General features: G+C 38.2%; 1 protein-coding gene and 1 pseudogene across 23 annotated transcripts in view; one reads left to right on the top strand and one right to left on the bottom strand.

Annotated features, from left to right (window-relative positions):
- Positions 1–21,976, top strand: part of Trip12 (thyroid hormone receptor interactor 12) — a 122,616-nt gene that overhangs the window by 23,766 nt on the left and 76,874 nt on the right. For all 23 annotated transcript variants that reach the window (XM_032901488.1, XM_032901510.1, XM_032901509.1 and 20 more), the window contains exon 2: positions 2,017–2,163. In XM_032901488.1, the coding sequence (XP_032757379.1) occupies positions 2,066–2,163 (98 nt within the window). In that variant the 5' untranslated portion in view covers positions 2,017–2,065. The remainder of the gene's footprint in view (positions 1–2,016; positions 2,164–21,976) is intronic.
- On the bottom strand, positions 15,331–15,573 carry LOC116897739 (annotated as a pseudogene).

Raw genomic sequence — 21,976 nt, 5'->3', positions numbered from 1 at the left:
CTCAAATAGGTGGTAATAGTTTCATGAATTAATGTAATCTGAACTGGCTTTGGGGCTGCTGAACACTGTTGTGGGCTACTAAATTATAGGCTTGTCATCTAGTCTATCAAATATTTCTGTGATTTGAAGTTCTGTATATAAATATTAGCAATCTTTTGTTCCTTTTCATGCTTTGGATTATTTGACTAGGAAGGACTATCACACCCTAAAATTACAGTCTTAATTTTTTGAATTTCTCTTGTTTACAGTGTCTTGACTAAGTACCCCAGGCTGGCCTAAAATCACTATATAACTCAGAGACTGACTTTGAACATAATGCTCATTACTATCTCAGCCTCTTGAGTGCTGGGATAAGCTATCATATTCTGGTAGTTTTTTGGTAGTTTGCTTAGAATGAGGATAAGTGGCTCTTTTGTATGGAATTGGGTCAAATTACAACTCAACCACTTTTTTCCTATCATAGTTCAAAAAAGCAATCTTAAACGTCTACTTTAATCTGTTGGATTGAGTGACATCAACCTCTATAGAGTTGGAGATGACTTGTCCCCCTTATAAATAGATGTACTGAAAGAACTGATTTGAAAGAACTGATTTGCAACTTTGTTCAGAGGCTTTAAAACAATTGGAAACAAGAGGTGGTGGGTCCATTCTTGTAGTCATAACACTATGCAAGTGGAAATAGGATCTTAAGTTAGAGGCCAAGCACACATGCATGTGCATACACAGTCGGCCTCTTTCCCTCCCTCCCTCCCTCCCTCCCTCCCTCTCTCTCTCCCTCTTTCTCTCCCTCTTTCCCTCTCCGATTCAAAAACAACAGCAAAGATGAAAATTGGGTTTATGATTTACTTTTTGAAACAGGTTCTCATTGTGTAGTTTTGTCTGACCTGAAACTCAGTAGTCCTCAAACTAACAGAGATCCTGTTCTCTTAAGTCTCTGTCTCTCCAGGACTAGACTGGATTTATTTAAACAGCTTTTTTAAAAAAGATTTATTTATTTATTCTATGTATGTGGGTACACTGTAGCTGTCTTCAGACACACCAGAAAAGGGCATTGGGTCTCCATTATAGATGGTTATGAGCCACCATGTGGTTGCTGGGAATTGAACTCAGGACCTCTGGAAGAGCAGTCAGTGCTCTTAACTGTTCCAGCCCCCCAATTTTTTGTTTTTGATTAAAGTATAAACTTAAAAATTATGTGTAGGAGTGTGTCTGTCTGGATGTGGATATGTGCATGCTAGTAATGAGGGTGGTTTTGAAGGTCAGCAGAGTTGGAGTCTCTGGACAGTTGTGAACTGACTGACACTTTCTGTGAGCTGAATTCTGGTCCATGGGAAGAGCAGTGACTGATTTTAACCCATGCTATCATCCCAATAATGGCTTGTTTTAGGAAACATTTTCTGAGACTCAGCCTTTTTTTTTAGTTTAGCCTTTTTATACCATAATTACAACTTTGCAAGCTTGATTTCATAGCAAGAAGATCTGGTATAACTCAAGGACATCTGGGACCATCACTTCATTTACTATAATGAACTGCTTTCATGTTGTTATTAAGATACTGCCATTTTACTTTGTTAGTGTTAGAGCAGAATCATTTGTGTGTGCCCATGTTGCCCGTATAAATGAAGGTCAGAGGACAACTGACTAGTTCTCTTCTTTCATCATGGTGGGTCCCAGGGATCAGAGTCAGGCTTGGCAGCAAGTACCTTGGCCTGGCGAGCCGTTTTGCTGGCCCTGAAGGATTTATTCATTATGTATGCTTGCACCTAAGGAGGCTAAAAGAGGGCATTGGATCTACTGAGCTGGAGTTACAGGTGATTGTGAGCTGCCTAATGTGGGCACCAGATATAAAACCGAGATCCTCTAGATGTGCCACTAAGCCATCACTCTAGCCCCAAATTTTTGACACCTACAGTCTAATTACATAGTGTAATAAGGCAATATACCTTGCTGCTGTACACTTTTCAATTTTATCGCGTGTGTGTCTAATTAGACTTTTTCCCTCTGTTTTTCTTTCAGTGAATGGTAGTGTCTAGAAAGGGTATGTCCCTTCAAGAGAGAGGTGCCAATGTCCAACCGGCCTAATAACAATCCAGGGGGGTCACTGCGACGTTCACAGAGGAACACTGCCGGGGCCCAACCACAAGACGACTCAATAGGAGGAAGGTATGTAGGTATTCCATGGTAATCTGAAAAGGAGTTGGGAATCAAAACAAAACAAAACCAAATAAAAAATCCTCATTATGAGGACCAAAACATTGTACATGGTCATTTCCCTAATTTCTGAGCAATGTAGCACAATTTGAATTTAAAGCGATTCTGATTTTTTCTGAAATAAGTTAGACCCTTCTAAAATTAGTTCCCAGTCACTGACATGAAGCCCTAATTTCAGGTTGTTAGCATATTGTATATCATGTTTTGTTTATCCTTTGTATTTGCTTAGCACATGTTGTCACATGTTTTCAACCATTTGTGGTCTTTACACCTAGACTTAGTGATTTTATTGACAGACCATTTCATCACTTAGGTTTTGTGCTCAGCTTGGTGGTGGTGGGAAAACTAGCTAGTCGAACACTCTGAATTATGAGGGTGTGAGATGCTTTGTTAGCTCTCTCACTTTTGTTTTGCTGTTGATCTTTTTAATTGGAACTTTTAACAGTCTTTTGAAAGTAAAATTATGGGTTTGAGTTAGTCATGGACTGTCACTGTTCAGAAAGTACTCAGAACTAGTCAAGCATAGCTTTTAGTCTAGTGATACAGTGTTAGCGTGAAGTGGGTCAGTGAATTCTAGTTATTTTAGAATGATTACCTAAATTAACAGTTTGAGGCAGTCATATATATTGGTAAATTATTAAAAAGAAATTAGAAGGTCAGATGTGGATGATGAAAAATAATTTGTCATGTTGACTATAACTAGCCATATAGTTATGAGTGAGATCTTTGAACCAGTCTAGTTTTGTGTGTGAATTAATGCCTATGCCATAGAATTCGCAGTTTTTTGGATTAAGGTTGCAGGGTGCCTTAGTTCTTAGGTGGGTCTTTCTGTTTCTTGGAGTTGCTGATTATCTAAAGTATTGTAATGTGCATACTTAGTGTTAGATTTAGTAGAGTTCTTGTTTTTCTGCATTCAGTTTATGGAACAGATATACCTTTATGCTGATGGTTTTAAAAATAACACTAGTTAATTTGAATAACATTACTTTTTGAGCATTTAATCCTAGATCCTATGTTGTGTCATTTCACTTTTTGTGTGGTGGTAGTGGTGGTGGTGTGGTTTTGAGACAAGTTTTTTTCTGTGTAGTCTTGTCTTGGAAATTACTTTGTAGACCAGGTTGACTTCAAACTCAGATCCTTTTGCCTCTGCCTCATGTGCTGGGATTAAAGGTGTGTGCCACTACTGCCTGGTTCATTTCATATATTGTTAAAAATGGAAAATATTTAAGTGTTCAACATTCAACAACACTACAATTTAGGTAGTAACAAAATATATAGGTCCCCATACCCAGTTTTGAGATATGGATAAGTATAATTATGATCAGAACAGAGGATACACAAAAGTAAAAGAAAAATATTGATTTCACAGTCTACTTAAAATATTTTTATTGACCTTGGCTGGCATATTGTCAAGTCTTTAAATTTGTAAGTACATGTGTTTATATTCATGCTATCTTTTGGACAAGTGTAGGTATGCATTTTTGGTACATGAACTGCCAACATTTTGAGCCATACAAGAGCATTGCTTCTAATATCCATAGCAATATTTTGTCCATGTGTTTGGTTATATCAGTATTTTATGAAATTTAAGCAGTTTCTTACAGTAACATTTATAATTGAGTTGGTTTAGACAAGGTCTCATTCCTGTATTCCTAGTACTCTGGAGGGAAGGAAGTTGGAAAACCTCCAAATTTGATCTATTCTTGGACTGCACAGCATTTAGGTCTATGTAGCTAGACCTTGTCTCACTCATATCCTCCTAAAAGTTAGAAACGAACAGAAATCACCAGTTCTTGTGATTAGAGTTGTGTTGGTGTAAGTAACTTTATGGAGCTGTAATAATTGGAATTCCATTTGATTTTTGAATGGCAAATTTCTAATTTAAATATTAAGAAAATAGTTTATTATTGTGTATGTGCATGAGCTATGTGTATGGGTGCACATGCTGTGTGTGCATGTGTGTGTGTGTGTGTGTGTGTGTCTGTGTGTCTGTGTGTCTGTATGTGCGCGAGTGCGTGTCTAGATGAGAGTACAGCTTTGTAAATTCTCTTCTGGCCTTCCATCTTAGGTAGGTAAGTTTGGGTTGGCAGACTCCTGTATGTCGAGTACTTTTTACCTTGAAACACAATCTCCCTGGCCCTCTGTGTTTTTAAGACAATCCTTTTATTTAGTTAATTCTTACTCTGTTTAAATTCAGTGATTATCTATGTGTCTACATATGAATTTCTGTAGGTGTCCATGGAGTTCAGAAGGAGGGTGTTGGATTTAGAGGTGGTTGTAAATCATGAGATGTGCATGGGTGGAAATGGTTGGTCTTTGTTGTGGGAATCCCACTCAAGAACAGCAAATGCTTTTAACTCTCTAGCCCTCAGGTAATGTATCCTTTACTCCCTTTTGAAGAAAATGATAAAAATCTTAAATGTTTGAAAATAATGTGAGAAATGTGTAAAGATTCTTGTAGTTTTGCCTTCCTTCAATTCTGTAATAGTTACCTTTCTCAGTTTTCTTTATTTTTCTTTTTTTAAATAATATAAACTATGTGTATTGCTATTTGCCTGCATGGAGTTACTTATAGGCAGTTGTGAGCTACTATGTGGATGCTGGGAATTGAACCCAGGTCCTTTGGAAGAGCAGTCAGTGCCCTTAACTGCTGAGCCATCTCTCCAGACCCAATTTTCTTCTAAAACTTAAGCTTTAAAATTTTATTTCTATGTTTTTTTAATGGATGTGTGGCTGTGCACCACATGTATGCCTGATGCCCATGGAGGCATGAATAAGGTATCAGGTACTCTGGAACTTACAGATGATTGTGAGCTATTATGTGGGTGCTGGGTGTTCTCAAAAGTGGGTCTTCTGGAAGCACTGCTGTTGTTTTTTATGACCAATTTATCAAGCTGATTTTCAACCTTTAGTATGTCTTTTTAAAAGTTTTATTGGTAAGTTTTATTCTAGAACATACTCATAGCCTTGGGTTGGATCCCAGTACTGTGAATTGGACAAGGTACATATCTTATAATCCTAGTATTTAAGGGTCAGAAACTCAGGGTCATCATCTTCTGTCACATAACTAGTTTATGACATCTTATTCCCAGAGAAAAATTCCTTCAGAGAAGTAATATACAAAAGAGGTCCTATTTGCTTATCCTAAGCTTAGCATTTTATTACCATTTCTTTTTAAAATTTTTATTATTTTATTTTACATTTCAAATGTTATTCCCCTTCCTAGTTTCTGGTCCACAAACCTCCTGTCTCCCCCCCGGCCAATCCCTGCTTCTGTGAGTGTGTTCCCCTACCCACCTACCAACTCCCGCCTCACCACCCTAGCATACCCCTACCCTGGGTCATCAAGCCTCCACAGGACCGAGGGCCTCTCCTCATACTGATGCTGGACAAGGCCATCCTCTGCTGTATATGCAGCTAGAGCCATGGGTCCCTCCATGTGTTTTCTTTGGTTGGTGGTTTAGTCCCTGGGAGCTTTGGGATGTCTGGTTGGTTGATATTGTTCTTCCTATGGAGTTTGCAAACCCCTTCAGCTCTTTTCAGTCCTTTCTCTCCTCTATTGGGGTCCCCATGCGCTTCTTTGAAACGCCTGTGTTGAAGTGCAGTGTAAGGACTTAATACTGAACATAAGATTTATTTTTTAGTTTTTAGTATATATAAATACATAATCAAACATCTTTGGGTCAAAAAGAACTTGTTTGTTTGTTTATGTAATGAAAATACTGCTTTGATGTCTGGCCACCCTCCCCTATCCTGAGTTTTTCGAGGGTAGTAGACTCCCAGCCGGGACGAAATTGAGTGCGATCATCAAATCCTGGACTATGTTATCCTAATGTAATTACTTAATCTTGAGAATATTTCTCCAGTGTTTTTGTGAGGGGGAAGATTGAACTTAATTGGGTCAGAACAATTGCAGTCGTAGTTTTTACATGTGGTTGTGAACTACTGAAAGTGGAACTCCGCTCATATCTTGTGATGTGCTCCTTTTGTTTTTTATTTTTTTGTTTGTTTTATTGTTTTTGTGTTTTGTGTTATTGTTTTTTTTTTTTTTTTGTCTTGTGTGTATCTTTTTTTTGTTTTTTTAGACAGGATTTTTTTTTGTAGCCTTGACTGTCTTGGAACTTGCTCTGTAGAACAGGCTGGCACACAGAGATCATTCTGTCTATGCTTCCCAGTACTGGAATTGTGAAGTGCTATTAAGCTTTTAGGTCATTTCTTCAGCCTAGGAACAGTGGATTTGTAAAAGTGTATTGTTAGAGATCAAATGAGGAAAATGATCATTGTGGAATTGTCACAATGACACTATAGTGGTGTTTTATACTTAAAACGTTTTTTTTTTTTCTCAGTTGAGACTCATGGAAATTTTGGGCAGGTATGAAATCCTTGTTTAATAAATGTATAAGGTAGCTCAATTCCATATAGCCAGTTTCTAGTAGACCTGATTTCCCCCCGGGCTGGGGACCCAGCCACTGAGCTAAATCCCCAACCCGGTAGACCCGATTTTTAGACTGCTTGATTTTTAGAATCAGCTGAATCATGTCAGCCTGTTTTAACTGCAGAGTCCTCTTGATCTCAACGATGAAAGGAGGATATATTGAGTACTTAGAGTCAAAGGATATTCTCATTCAGCTTAGCATTTAACAAGTAGGTTTTTCTCCTACTTTTTTGTTTTTCTAAGACAGAGTTTCTCTGTGTAGCCTTGGCTTGCCTGGAACTCTGACCAGGCAGGCCTCCCACTCAGAGATCCTCCTGCCTCTTGTCTCCCCATTGCTTGGATTAAAGGGATGCCCTACCATCTCACCCCCTACAGTGCACACCACTATTTCCTAGAATTTTCTATTCAGTTTCCATTTGCTGTTTTCTTTCATATAGGATTAAGCTGCCACTGTTGTGTAGTTGCCTCCTCCCAAATCAAGAATACCCTCTTAAGTTGGCTCTCTATTTCATTAATTTGCTTTTTACTTCCTCAACAAGGCTTCTCTCTTTAGTTCAGGCTGGGCCCATTTTGAATCTTCTTACATTAGTTTCCTCCTGAATCTTGGGATTATAGGCTCTGGTTAGTAAATTAATTTAACCTTTTCTTTTTACTGGTTCACTTTCATTGTGTGTGTGTGTGTGTGTGTGTGTGTGTGTGTGTGTGTGTGTGTGTGTGTGTGTATTTTTGCTAGTATGCATGTATGTATGCATGTTGTATATATGCCTCCTCTCAGAGGCCAGAAGAAGATGACAGGAACCCCTGGAACTAGAATTACAGCTGGCTGCGGTCTTCCATGTAGGTGCTTAGGAAATGAATCCTGGGTCCTCATCGAGAACTAGCAAGTGCTCTTAACTGGGCCATAACTTCAGACCACTTTCCTTTTTGAAAGAATAATTAATTTGCATTCATTCCTAAGAAAACAGTGTCTTCTGACTATTTCCTTTTATTTTACATCTTTCATTGCTGTCTGTAATGAACTAGACATCTTACTCCTATTTTTTCTTTTTCTCTTTCCTCTGAGTTTTTGGATGATACCTGATCTGTTCCTCTCTTTTCTGTTCTCTTTTTCTTCCTTAGGAAAAAAAACTTCCTTCCACTGCTTCTCTGTTGGCTTGCTCTCAGGGATACTTCTAGCATTTTCCACTTCTAGCACAGGTATTTGTAGGCTATCCCTTCCCTCTTGGCCATGCAGTATCATTTAAATTGTACAGTGTGCTTTCACCTGTTTTCTCAGGGGGCAAATGGTGGGGTTAAGTGAACTTTTATAACAGTTTTGCTTAAAATTGTGTCAGTGCTAATTTTTTCTATTGTTTCTACTGTAAAAGTATGTATGAAGACTACAAAATGGGGAGCTACAGGAAAATAAGATCATTTTTAGTTTCACCACTTAACCATGGAATGTAGTTATGTTCCATGCCTTTATTAGTTTGCTTTTTTTGTATCTGAATTTTCAACATAAAATATATAGTAGGAGTAATAGACTATAGTGACCAGTTACTCTCACTGGGAATATACTTTTCTGTAATATTGTTCCACATGAGAATTAGAATGCCCATGTGCTTTTTCTCTCATTTGAAATTGCATGACTGAAGGAGAGTCTAGTGCCCTTTCCTACCTCCTGAAGGCTGGCTGACTTGTTTGTTATTTATTTCTATGAAAGAATATGTGCCTATTACTGCATTTGGGTGAGGTTCTTTTTTATTTCTGAAAATGAATTTATAAACCCTAAGATGAATAATTTTGATGACTTTAACAATTTGTTAAATTGCTGAATTGTTTTTACAAAAAATTGCACAATGTACATCCACTTAGCAATGTTAATTAGTAGAGCATAGACTTATTTAATTTGAGGCAGGGTTTCATTACTTGAGATGTTCTTGGTATTGATGAGGAAAGTATTTGTTTATGCAGTGTTGGGAGTTGAATCCTGGGCCTCATGAATATAATACTGAGCAAGCATTGTCAATTTAGCTAGAGCTTCAACCCAAGCAGTGCAGAGGAAGATGCTTGTTCGCAAAAGTTAAGGCTTTTTAGATTGTTGCGAGTTGAAAATCTTGCTATATATTGGCCAGATTTATATAATTTTTTTGTTAGATGGTCTTTGTTTTAATTTCAAAGATGCTGTGTGTATACACACACACACACACACACATAACACTTTAGCTCTTTATGGAGGGTTATTAACTCACTGGCATTGGCATTTTTATTTTTATATGTTTTAATGTATGGAAGTCTGCAAAATTAAGTCCATTCTTAATCTCTTCTCTTAAAAGAACAATAGCCTTTTTTTCTGAGTTCTTTCGTTTTTATAATAGTCTTTATATTTGATTTTTATGATGTTTGAATCTAATCTATCTTACTCTTATTAAGAAATTGGTCCTACAAAAATTTTAATAATTGCTTTATATTTGATATATTTATCCAGAATTGTAGAGCTTTTTTTTATTAACAATTTAAAGAGTTTTAAGGCTGGCAAATTGGCTTAGCAAGAAAAGATGCTCTCTGCCACATCTGATGAGCTTTTTCTGTTACTGGACTTCTCATGGTGGAAGCATGAAACTGACACCGAAATGTTCTCTGATCTCCACATTTGCATCATGGCATACACATATGTACTCACAAATACATGTACAGGTTTTAAGCTGAGGTTCTGAAAAATCAGTATTAGTTATATGGAAATGAATAGACTTAAGAGAGGGGGAAGAGGTTGGAGAGAGTCTTTGAAACATAGTTTAGAATATAGCTGTTTACACCTCTGTATCCAGTATCCTGTCCAGATGTTTTTATGTTTTGTTAATTTAGATATTTGCCCTTTTTTTACTGATGCTCACAGATTGGACAGAATTTACTTTTTCTTTTATGATTATTGCAGATGAGAGATTATTGCAACTGATGAGATTTTATTTGTTCTGTATTGTGTGTGTCTAGAACTTCTTTAGTACTTCATAGAATTTAATAAATTTAAATTTAATTTTTAAAATTTTGTGGTATTAGGAATTGAGCTTAGGATATTGGTATAGTTTATTAGGTAAGCACTGTACCACTGATTGACATTCCTGGTCCCAAAAGGATAAGAATTTGTCAAGATGAACAGACAGGGAAAAATAAGAATGTGTTTATATTAAAATTTTGTTATTGTAACTTGCTTCATGTTAGTTTTCCAATTTATATTACTATAATTAAGAAAATAACTTTCATTGTTGCGCTCATGTTGTCTCAAAGTGATGGTTAATTTTCATGTCCAGTTTGCCCTATTAGAGTCATCTAGGTGGTGATGTGGCAAGGCACACTTTACTGAGGAAAGATCTCCTGCAACCCCCAAAGAGGGTGGCATCATCTTGTATGCTAGGGACCTTAGACAATAAAGGGGAAATGGAAGGAAGCTAGTCCAGTGCTGACAGTGTCTTTTCTCTACTTTCTTTTCTTGAGTACCACATGATTCCTCTTCTGTGGTATGTATATGCCTGCTCATGTCTAATTGGCCAATTGACCATGGACTAAGTGCTCTGCAATACTGAACCAGAATAAATTCTTCCTTGTTTAGAGGCTTCTTTCAGTTACTTGAACACAAATATTTCATTTTTGCATATTTTGTTTCCTTGTATATTTTTGGCCAGTGAAATGGACTTTTAATTTGCTTATTTGGCTTTAAAAAATTTATTACACAAAAAGTTCTAGACCTTAATGGTTGGCTTGGAGAGGAATGAGGCAATCTTTCTCAAATATTTTGCAAGATAGGATTTATATAGTAGATAAATGAGATATACCTAGTAGGAAATTTAGACTTGCACACTCTGTCTTCCAACTTTATAAATACTAAGAAGAGTTTATAGATTGTACTGTCCTAATCTTTATAAAAGAGATGATTTTTGGATAAGAACACATTAGCATAGCTTCGTGTATGGTTCCTGTTTTTTTAGTTATATATTTGTTATTTATTGATTTGAGGTTTACAGATGCCCTTTTTTTAAAAAAAAATGGACTTTTTAAATTTGCATTTCAAATGTTAACCCTTTTTCTCCCCACCCAGCCACCCACCCCTTCCCACCTCCCTGCCCTGACATTCCCCTACAATGGGAGGGTGGGGTCTATCCTTGACAGGATCAAGGGCTTCTCCTCTCTTTGGTGCCCAACAAGGCCACCCTCTGCTACATATGCAGCTGGAGCCATGGGTCTGTCCAGGTATACTCTTTGGATAGTGGTTTAGTCCCTGGGAGCTCTGGTTGATTGGTATTGTTGTTTTTATGGGGTTGTAAATTTAGCTCCTTCAATCCTTTCTTTAACTCTTCCAGTGGGGACCCTGTTCTCAGTTCAATGGTTGGCTGCAAGCATTCACCTCTGTATTTGTCATTCTCTGGCTGAGCCTCTCAGGAGACAGCTCTCAGGCTCCTGTCAGCAAGCACTTCTTGGCATCAGCCATAGTGTCTGGGTTTGGTGGCTGTATATGGGATGGATTCCCAGGTGGGGCAGTCTCTGAATGGGGCCACTCCTTCAGTCTCTGCTCTAAACTTTGTCTCCATATCTCCTCCTATAAATATTTTTGTTCCGCCTTCTAAGAAGGACTGAAGCATCCACACTTTGGTTGTCCTCCTTCTTGAGCTTCATGTGGTCTATGGATTGTATCTTTGGTAATCTGAGCTTTTGGACTAATACCCACTTATCAGTGAGTGCATGCAATGTATTTTATTTTATTTTTTTTGTTGTGATTTGGTTACCTTACTCAGGATGATATTTTCTAGTTCCATCCATTTGCCTATGAATTTCATGAAGTCACTGTTTTTAATAGCTGAATAGTATTCCATTGTGTAGATGCACCACATTTTTTCTATCCATTCCTGTGTTGAAGGGCATCTGGGTTCTTTCCAGCTTCTGGCTATTATAAATAAGGCTGCTATGAACATAGTGGAGCATGTATCTTTGTTATATGTTGGAGCATCTTTTGGGTATATGCCCAAGAGAGATATAGCTGGGTCTTCAGGTAGTGCAATGTCCAATTTTCTGAGGAACCTCCAGACTGATTTCCAGAATGGTTGTACCAGTCTGCAATCCCACCAACAATGGAGGAGTGTTCCTCTTTCTCCACATCCTCGCCAGCATTGGCTGTCACCTGAGTTTTTGATCTTAGCCATTCTCACTGGTGTGAGGTGAAATCTCAGGGTTGTTTTGATTTGCATTTCCCTTATGACTAAAGATGTAAACATTTCTTTAGGTGCTTCTTAGCCTTTTGATATTCCTCAGCCTGAGAATTGTTTGTTTAGCTCTGTCCCCCATTTGAGTTCTTTGTATATATTGGATATTAGCCCTATATTGGATGTAGGATTGGTAATGATATTTTCCCAATCTGTTGGTTGCTGTTTTGTTCTAATGACAGTGTCCTTTGCCTCACAGAAGCTTTGCAATTTTACAAGGTTCCATTTGTTGATTTTTGATCTTACAGCATAGGCCATTGGTGTTCTGTTTAGGGAATTTTCCTCAGTGCCCATGTGTTTGAGGCTCTTCCTCACTTTCTCTTCTATTAGTTTCAGTATATCTTGTTTTATGTTGAGGTCCTTGATCACTTAGACTTGAACTTTGTGCAGAATGGATTGATTTGAATTCTTCTACATGCTGACCTCCATTTGAACCAGCACCAGTTTTTGAAAATGCTGTCCTTTTTCCACTGGATGGTTTTAGCTCCTTTGTCAAAGATCATGTGACCATAGGTATGTGGGTTCATTTCTGGGTCTTCCTTTCTATTCCATTGACCTACCTGCCTGTCTCTGTACCACTACTATATAGTTTTTATCAGTACTGCTTGAGGTCAGGGATGGTGATTTCCCCAGAAGATCTTTTATTGTTGAATAGTTTTCACTACCCTGGGTTTTTGTTATTCCAAATTAGTTTGCAAATTGCAACTAATCTTTCTAACTCGATGAAGAATTGAGTTGGAATTTTGATGGGGATTGCATTGAATCTGTAGATTGCTTTTGGAAAGATGGCCATTTTTGTAATATTATTGCTGCCAATCCATGACGTGGGAGATCTTTCCATCTTCTGAGATCTTCAATTGTTTTCTTCAGGGAATTAAAGTTCTTGTCATACAGATCTTTAACTTGCTTGGTTAGAGTCACACGTGGTTCCTTTTTTAAAAAAGGATATTGCACTATAGTAGGACTTGTTAATTTTTACTAGGTATATGAGAAGCATGAGCATGCTTTGCATATCTATATCTCCCAATAGAATTGCTTCATTTAATTGTCACCATATTTTTCTATTAGATAAATAATTATTCCTTTAAAAATCTATTTATATGTGTGTCTTATGCTGGGGGTGTATATTAGAGGAAACTTTCTGAAGTTGGTTATCCCTTCCACTATATGTGCCCTGAATCTTAGAATCAGATTGTCACATTTGGTGGCAGGTGACTTTAGTCATCTTGTAGCCCCCAGATTTCCATTTTAATGTAGTCTGTTCTCTCTGCCAATGTTAGCAATCCTGCAGAAATCTCATAGCATAATGAATTTCTCCTAACACATATATTACAGTAACATGTTGGGGATCCCCAGGATCTGCAGGCAAACTCATTATCTGTCTGGCCTTTTTTGCCTGTTCATCTGTTATTATGTCCCTTATACTCTCAACCATGATGTCCTAAGCCAGTTACTGTTTCCAAGTAGACCAGGTCCTCTTTGCTTTAGAGTTTTTGAAAACATGCCACTGGTATGGTATCATATGCCTGTAATTCAGACACTTAAGAAAGAGAAGATAGGAGGATTGTGAGTTACAGGCCTGCCTGGACTTTGTAGGAGGCTATAAGTAAAACAAGCTCAGTGTTGTTGGTCAAAACTTTAATCCCAGCAGGTGGGATTTCTGTGAGTTCAAGGCCAGCCTGGACTTTGGAGTTCCAGAAGAAACCCTGTTTTTGAAAAAAAAAAAATTTATACCCACGTTACTTAAGATAAACAGAATAACTGGGGTGGTTTTATCAAACACTTCTTTTCGGAGCTGGGGACCGAGCCCAGGGCCTTGCGCTTGCTATTTAGCTCTACCACTGAGCTAAATCTCCAACCCCCTTATCAAACACTTCTTAATTACAACAGCCCTTCTGTTCAATGTTTCTCATTCATCTTGAATGGTTGTTATTTCTGTTAACTAGATTTCTTCTAACCATTGCCTAGCTTCAAGAGAAGAAAATACAAGACTTTTGTTGGCATTCCTGCTTAGATGGGAAGGTGTCCTAGGGTCTCAGATGCCTAGGAGCCGCACAACTCTGGGGGAAGAAGGTATCAGGTATTCTGAGACACAGGAGCCCAGGATCCATCCACTCAGAGGAAGCTCCTGTTGAGAGAAAGCCTCTTCAGCAGAGGAATTGCCGTGAATTTAGGAGCCTTAGCCTTGCTCTACCTTTGCTTCTTCTCATCTTTGCTTCTTCTGATGAGAATCACAGCAGGCAGCAAATCTCATGAAAGATTTATTGGAGGGTCCGGGGAGAGGATGGACAAATCAGAGATGTCTGCCTTCTCCTCTAGGGAGTCAGTAGGGAATTAGATAATGGAAGGGTCTATATTGGGTTTCTCGGTGGGGTGGAAGTTTTTAGTGGAGATATCTAGGATGAGGATTGGTGGCATTTCAAGTCCTGAGCTTTGTGTTTTCACGTTCAGGGATTGGTGGCTTTTGTTCAGACTTTTCACCTAAAATTAGCATAATCTGGTGAGGGTCCTATTAAGGGGCTAGAGATTACTTTTGTGACCTTTACAGAGGCTGGACATTATAATAGGTCTCTCTGTGGGAGAGATCTGGCTGCTTGAGCTTGGGCTGCAGAGGGGCTAGCCAGTTTCCTGCCTTGAGAATTCAGAAAGTTTACAAAGGGAGCCCACTTTCCTGCTACTTGAGTGAATAGCCTACAACTTTATGTTCACATGGGCAGGCACATGAGTTAAATTGTCAAAAAGATTTTTTTTTTTGATGGCAAAAGCATGACTATGTGATTGTAAAGTTACCATCTGGCATATTGATAGCTTCATGCATAAAAATGAGCAGACAGAAAATCAGAGTTAGTCCATATGGATCTTCACACGTTCCACTTCTGCAGGGCTCTGGAGCAATGGTGACTTTTTGCTTTCCTTCATTCTCAGTATAGTATGGTATCTTGATTCTCCTACTTAATAGTGTCTTCTAAATTCTCTCCCCCTAGTCTCCCTCCCTTCCTCCCTCCCTGTGTGTGTGTGTGTGTGTCTGTCTGTCTGTCTGTCTGTCTGAGCGTAATCATTGAGGTTGAGACATGGGTGAAAGCTAGGAAGGAAAGGAACCTTTTGGTGAGTCATCTCTCCAACCACATGTGTCTGTCTGTTTTTTGTTTTTGTTTTTCCAGTTACATTGAAGCTAGAGCTTCATTTTGTTTAATAGGAGGGAAATTTTCTGAGGACATTTTCATGCTTTCTCTTTAAACAGGGTTTTTATTGTGGCCCATATTGATCTAAAATTGCTATGTGCTGAAGATGACTTGTTCCTGGCTTGAGCAACTTTTTTTTTTTTTTTTTTTGAAAGGTTCTAAATTTTATTACTGGACAAAACACCCTAATTTAGACACAAGCAAGTCTCCAGGTTAAATGTTGAAATCCATTTGGATGGATTGATCGATGACCACAATTCAGTATAAACTCTCAGTCTTGCCATTGTATGAATCCTGACAGACCCAGCTTCGTTCTTCTCCAGTGTCTTCTCTTAGAATTGTACCTGATTTTGTTGCCAGTTTTCATCCGAAACCACTGAGGAATAGGACCGTTTTTTTTTTTTTTTTTTTTTTTTTTTTTCTTGGCCAGGTATCACTTGATTCTGAAAGTCTTGTGAGAAGCCAAATCAGGTGTAGTACACACTGTGGGGGCAAGGAGAAGAGCCTGAGCCATTTAAAAAAAAAAAAAGAAGAAGAAGATTTATTTATGTATGCAGCATTCTGCCTGCATGTATGCCTGTAGACCAGAAGAGGGCACTACATCTCGTTTTAGCTGGTTGCGAGCCACCATGTGGTTGCTGGGAATTGAACTCAGGACCTCTGGAAGAGCAGACAGAGCTCTTAGCTTCTGAGCCATCTCTGTAGCCCTTGAATAACTTTTAAAAGCAATTATTTCGGTATTGGCTGAATAAGTTGTAGTTGTTGATTTTAGTCAATAGTAGTAAATATTACTGCTAAAATTACTCAATTTAGCCTGGAGTTTCATGAGTTTCCACCTTCAACCTTGATAGTAGTTAGTGATCTATCTTGTCTTGAGCTGAGAAACAAGATTTACAGTGGTTGCCTTGGTTCCAGAAAGAGGCCACAATTGTTGGAAATTACAAATATTTGACTCTGTAGAACAGACTGGCTTCAAACGCAGAGAATAGGGAGCTACAGCCAGGATTCCTTTTCTTGCTTTTTTCCTACCTGTTTTTCAAGACTTTCAAAACCTTTTTCAAGGTTTTCTTTCTGTGACAATCCTCATTGTCTTGGAACTCTGTAGAACAGGATGGCTTTGACTTTACAGAGATCTGCTTGTCTCTGATTCTCAAGTGTTGGGATGAAAGGTGTGTGCCATCATACCCAGCCATTTTCAATTCTTTTATAATTTATTTATTTTTATTTTATGTTCATTGGTGTTTGACAGTGTCAGATTCTCTGGACCTCTTATTGCATATAGTTGTGAGCTTCATGGATTCTGGGAATTGAATCTCTAGATGAGCAGTCAGTGCTCTTAACCACTGAGTCATCTCTTCAGGCATGCCCTACCTATGTCCCCTTTTTCATTCTTAACAATGGTCCATATTCAGAATCCCTTCCTAGGGATGGTTCAGTGTGACCGAATTGTTGTTTTTTCTATTTTTCTTACATACCATTTCCTTTTTAATATACAATTAAGGATCAAATACTAGAATAGTTAGGAACAATTTACTATTTACAGATCAGTGTGCCCTTTTAACAATTTGGAAATTGAATCATTGGGCAGTTTCACTTTTCTTATCTGGAGGTTGTGTGTGATAAGCTTCCCTTAAGAAAATGGGAACATGACCTCCTTGGTATCATTTGAGGATTAAGTTAGATAATGTATTTAGTCATTATAATGAGATATTTACTGAAGCCTCATTAACAGTCATTGTAATTCATAAGGCTCTGAGATCTCTATAGCACTAAATATATCAGTAGTCATTTTTTCATTGTGTTTCTCTCCTTCTCCCTGGTACTGTGTAAAATATGTGAGTGAAGTAGGTGAGCTAGAAGGTCCCAGGTTCTTTTCCTGTTATTTGCTGGGCAGCATGTGGACTTTTTTTTCTCTACTTTTGGCTGGTGACTGAATTGGTCTTTTGATGGCTGTTCATTCTTTAAGGTCAGGCTTAAAGCTGATGTTTTGAAAAGCCTATATATTCTCTTGGTAGAGATGACTTGTGGTTTTCGGGGGAAAATTTCAGTAGCATACCCAGTAGACTGAATGCTTTATTTTATGAGACTGACCTCTTTGAGGACAAAGATCAGACTGATATGTATCTTCTCATAATACTTAGTAAAATAGGTTAGTATAGTCATTCTTAACTCCACCAGATACAGGCTTTCCTATCATTAATCATTAGTATACATCCATTATGCTTTAGTTCCTCCCCACACTCCTCATCCCCAACAGGCTTTCACTGTGTAGCCCTAGTAGTTTCTTTTTTTCGGAGCTGGGGACCGAACCCAGGGCCTTGCACTTGCTAGGCAAGCGCTCTACCACTGAGCTAAATCCCCAACCCGCCCTAGTAGTTTCTAAATCTGAGATCTCCCTCATCTGCTTCTGAGTGCTGGGATTAAAAGCATGTGCCATAATACCTGACTCCTTTAGTATGTTAAGACGAATTATTTATATAAAATATTTGCTTACCCACTGCTTAAAAAACACTAATATGTATTAGCATTATGCAGAAATAAAAATAAGCAGAAAGTAACTCACTGCCAAGTAACATTTAAATAGATAAATGTTTTGGCTATTAATGTTATGTTTGTTTACTCATATGTTGGCGTCTGTGAGGAGTTTGAGTGTGGCAGTACAAACGTAGATTTCAGTGCCTCAAGTAGGGTTGTAGTAGACAGATAAGTTCTGTTGTTTCATTTGCTTTTCTGGAAATTTATAACATAAAAGCTGTAAAACAAATATGGACTTAGAAAATAAGTATTTTTCAGGTATCTTACTGTCACATTGTCAGGGTGCTTTTTTTCCTTTATTTTTATTACATCTTTGTATATTTACTAGTGAAACCATTTGCAGTAAACAGATCAGGGAGTGGTTCTTTGTTTCTTTTCTTCTTTTGGTTTTGCAGTGCTGTGGATTGAAACCATGGCTTTCATATGCTTGGCAACCACCACACTCAGCCCCATGACTGTGATATGTGTATTGTGTGCTAACTCCTAGCTTACACACGTAAGATGACAAGGACATCATGGTCAGTATCACTGCTATCGCTATCTAGAAAACATTTCTTCTCTGCTTTGGCTTGTTATTGTGCATGATGTGTACAAGTTTGCCTGTGTGGTGTTGTATGCTTTTCTTCTCTCTCTCTCTCTCTCTCTCTCTCTCTCTCTCTCTCTCTCTCTCTCTCTGTGTGTGTGAGAGAGAGAGAGAGACAGAGACAGAGACACAGAGTGCGTGAGTGTGAGTGAGTGAGTGTTTTATCTGTCTAGCCCAGGATAGCCTCAGAATTTGACCTAAGTGCTAGAATTACAGGTAGGTGTCATCATATCTGCATGAACCAAACATTTAAAAATGTAACACATGGAACTATATAATTTTAACTAGGTGATTTTTTTTATATTTTTTATTGGATATTTTATGTATTTACATTTCAAACGTTATCCCCTTCCTCCCCATCTCCCATCCCCCTTCTCTTGCTTCTATGAAGATGGTCCCACTCCCACCCACCCATTCCCACCCACCCACTTGCCATTACCCTGCCATTCCCCTACACTGGGAAACGAGCCTTCCTTAATAGGACCAAGGTCTTCTCCTATTGATGACTGCCAAGGCCATCCTCTGCTACATATGTGGCTAGAGCCATGGGTTCTACCATGTGTACTCTTTGGTTGGTGGTTTAGTCCGCAGGAGCTCTGGGGGGGGTCTGGATGGTTGATGATATTGTTCTTATGGGGTTGCAGACCCCTTCAACTCCTTCAGTCCTTTCTCTAACTCTCCTCCATTGGAGTCCCCATGCTCAGTCCAATGGTTAGCTGCAAGCATCCACATCTGTATCAGCAAGACTCTAGGTGCAGTGTTATTGTTGACATGAAGCTTAGATCTCTTTGAAATCTTCTTTGGGATATGGATTGGTGTGTATGGGTATGTTGGGAGTTCTGTTTTGGTGCTGGGGATTGAACCCAGGACCTCATGCATATTAAACTATATGCTTTACCACCGATTAAAATCTTACTATGTAGACCTGGTTTGCTTTGTCTGGAGTGATTAGGCATGCACAGCATTCTGGGCTTTAGAGGTTTTTTTTTTTTTTTTTTTTTTTTTTCCCCCATCCCTAGACATAGCTCAATATTGGTGTTAATATAATGTGGAAATTATTTAATAGACAGTTTTCCACAGATGTTTTGAGAGAAAAGAATTGGTAATATCCAAAAAACTACAAAAACTTAATTCTGGGACCATTGGACTTATGTTTTACTATTGTCAGAAGCATAGTAAATTCAAAGGGATATGCCCCTGTCTTTATAAAGACATCATAAAGGGAGATCCTCCCTGATTTGAAGATTATAATCCTTTTTCTTGTGGTGCTAGGAATTAAACCCATGGCCTGAAAAGCATGTAATTATTTGACCACCAAGATATGCTCCAAGTCCTACAAAGCTGAAAATATGGACTATCCTTTACATACGTAGGACCTTTCTAAAACAAATAGAATAGTTTTCATGCAATTTTACAATGTTTTAAAACAGTTTTTGTATTAGTGTGTGGATAGAGAAGTTCTCCTTCCCCCATGTGGATCCTAGGGATAGAGAACTCAGGTTGTCATACCTTGTAGGTGTCAGTTAAGTGTAAGTCAGAAGTGCCAGTACCTACTGAGCCAGTACCTACTTGCTATTCCTGTACAGCAGTTTTTTTTTTTTTTTTTTTTAAAAGGTGACATCCTTCAGTGAGATTAGCATTAGCTAAATAGTAGTAGGAAGGACCATTGTATTGCTGGTTTAAGCCAGTTTTGAGAATTTTGGCTTTTTATTTTTTATTTTTCTTTTAAGATTTATTTATTTTATGTACAGCATTCTGCCTGCATATGTGACTACAGGCCAGAAGAGGGCACCAGATCTCATTACAGATGGTTGTGAGCCACCATGTGGTTGCTGGGAATTAAACTCATGACCTCTGGAAGAGCAGTCAGTGCCATCTCTCAGCCCCCCCCCCCCTTTTTTTTTAAAGATTTATGAATTTTGGCTTTTTAATCTGATGGTATAGAATTTACTTTATTTGTGATCTAATACTGAGAATTTATCTGCTGGTTTTTGGTTCATTGAAGGTCTTAGTAAGGCCATGATGAATGCATTTAATTTCTGCATTACAAAATTTTAATTACTTTTAATAAAAAGCAAATAATTTTGTTAGGGTCTGAGATTCCAAAAACAACCAAAACAGATAAAAGCAAGATAACATATAAAATATAATTTGAATAGGCAGCAAAAATTGTCCAGTCAGGGTTAATAGCACAGACTCAGGAGCTGACTGGGAATTTGAATGTTTTTCTGAGTAAATATCTAAGCAGATGACAAAAAAAATTATTGCACTTAGGCTGCTACTGATTTTAGTCAGGGCCATATAACAGACTTGGGAGCTAAAACCCCAGGCCAGAATGTGTGTTTTTAAGCCCAAACTCCACAAATATCTGAGCCAAGGGGGACTTCTTACGAACATGTCTTTATAACATACTTATCCTCTTCCCCTTGGTTGGGTTACTGAACTGGGGCTGGAGAACTTGCTGAGCATTCCTGTCTCAACCTGCCAGTGTTGGGGTTGGGGGGGTTGGGAACTTTATTTGACTCCTATTCAAAATGGCTTCAGTTTGGTTCCTTCTTAGAATTTTGCTTTGAAAGAAGAAAATCTGCATTTTTATATTTTTTTTGTGATTTATTGGAGATATGTAACATTTTACTTACTATATTTAATGTATTTAATTGTGTGGAGTCTAAGTATATGCATATTGGAGCCAATGCATGAACTTGTGGAGGCCAAAGACAGGTCTGGAACCAGTTCTCTAAGGTAGGCTGGCCTTGAATCAAAGAGATAGACCTGTGGTCACTTTCCAGGTGCTGGTTCACTCTGTACATACTAGTACATAACTACTTTATTAGTTTTGCTGTTTGCTTGCTTGTTTTTAAGACTGGGTCTCATTTTCCCTCTAGCTGGCCTGGAATTCTATGTAGACAAGCTAAACTCAGAGATCCATCATTTTATGCCTGGGATTAAAGGTGTATACCACCACACCTGATAGAAAATTTTCTTTATAAAGCATTTAAAGAACATCTCTGCCTTACTTTTTGAGACAGGGTCTTACTGTGCCTGGAGCTCAGGATTGGCTAGAGTCTGGATTTCTCAGTCTCTGCTTCCCAGCACTGGCTTACAGGCCCATTCCACAATACTATGCTTGCCAGGAATCTGATTTTTGTACTTGTGTAGCAAGTACTTCACCACTTCACATTCAACATTTTTAATGATTATTAGTCTTTGAATGCTTGTTTTAATTATTTACACAGCCCTCACCACCACCCTCACCTGCCCTCCCCACACCCCTTATTTTATGTTTTGAGACAGGGTTTCTTAGTTATAACAGCTTTGGTTGTTCTGGGATTTGCTTTGTAGACCAGGCTGGCCTCTATGTCAGGGAGAGATCCACCTGCTTCTGCCTATGGAGTGCTGGGATTAAAGGCATGTGCCACCATACCTAGCTTAATTATTATTTTTAAAAAGATGCTTAGTTTTGAATGAATAGTTTATAGTTTTTACATCATAAAACTTCTGAGGGCAGCTCAACAAGGGATCAGTTGTTTAAGCATGCTCTGAGTTTAGTCTTCAATACGAATAACAAAGTACAACAAAACTATGAAAACAGTATATATTACCTGGATGATATAACGTGTGAATGCTATTTTATTGCTATTAAATCCTGGTTCCTGGAAATATGTCATACCTCTCTTTTAAGTATTTATAGAACAATTTGCAAAGTTAGAAAAATGCCCAGGGCCTACTGCGTAATCAGCCTACGTTTTATACCAAGCTGTAACCCAGTTAAGTTACTTTTAGAAAAGTAACTTTTAAA

The sequence above is a fragment of the Rattus rattus genome, chromosome 4 (genome assembly GCF_011064425.1).
Source record: "Rattus rattus isolate New Zealand chromosome 4, Rrattus_CSIRO_v1, whole genome shotgun sequence".
Taxonomy (NCBI): Eukaryota; Metazoa; Chordata; class Mammalia; order Rodentia; family Muridae; genus Rattus; species Rattus rattus.
Note: the sequence above shows the minus strand (reverse complement) of the source record. Positions and strands in the feature narration are given on the sequence as shown.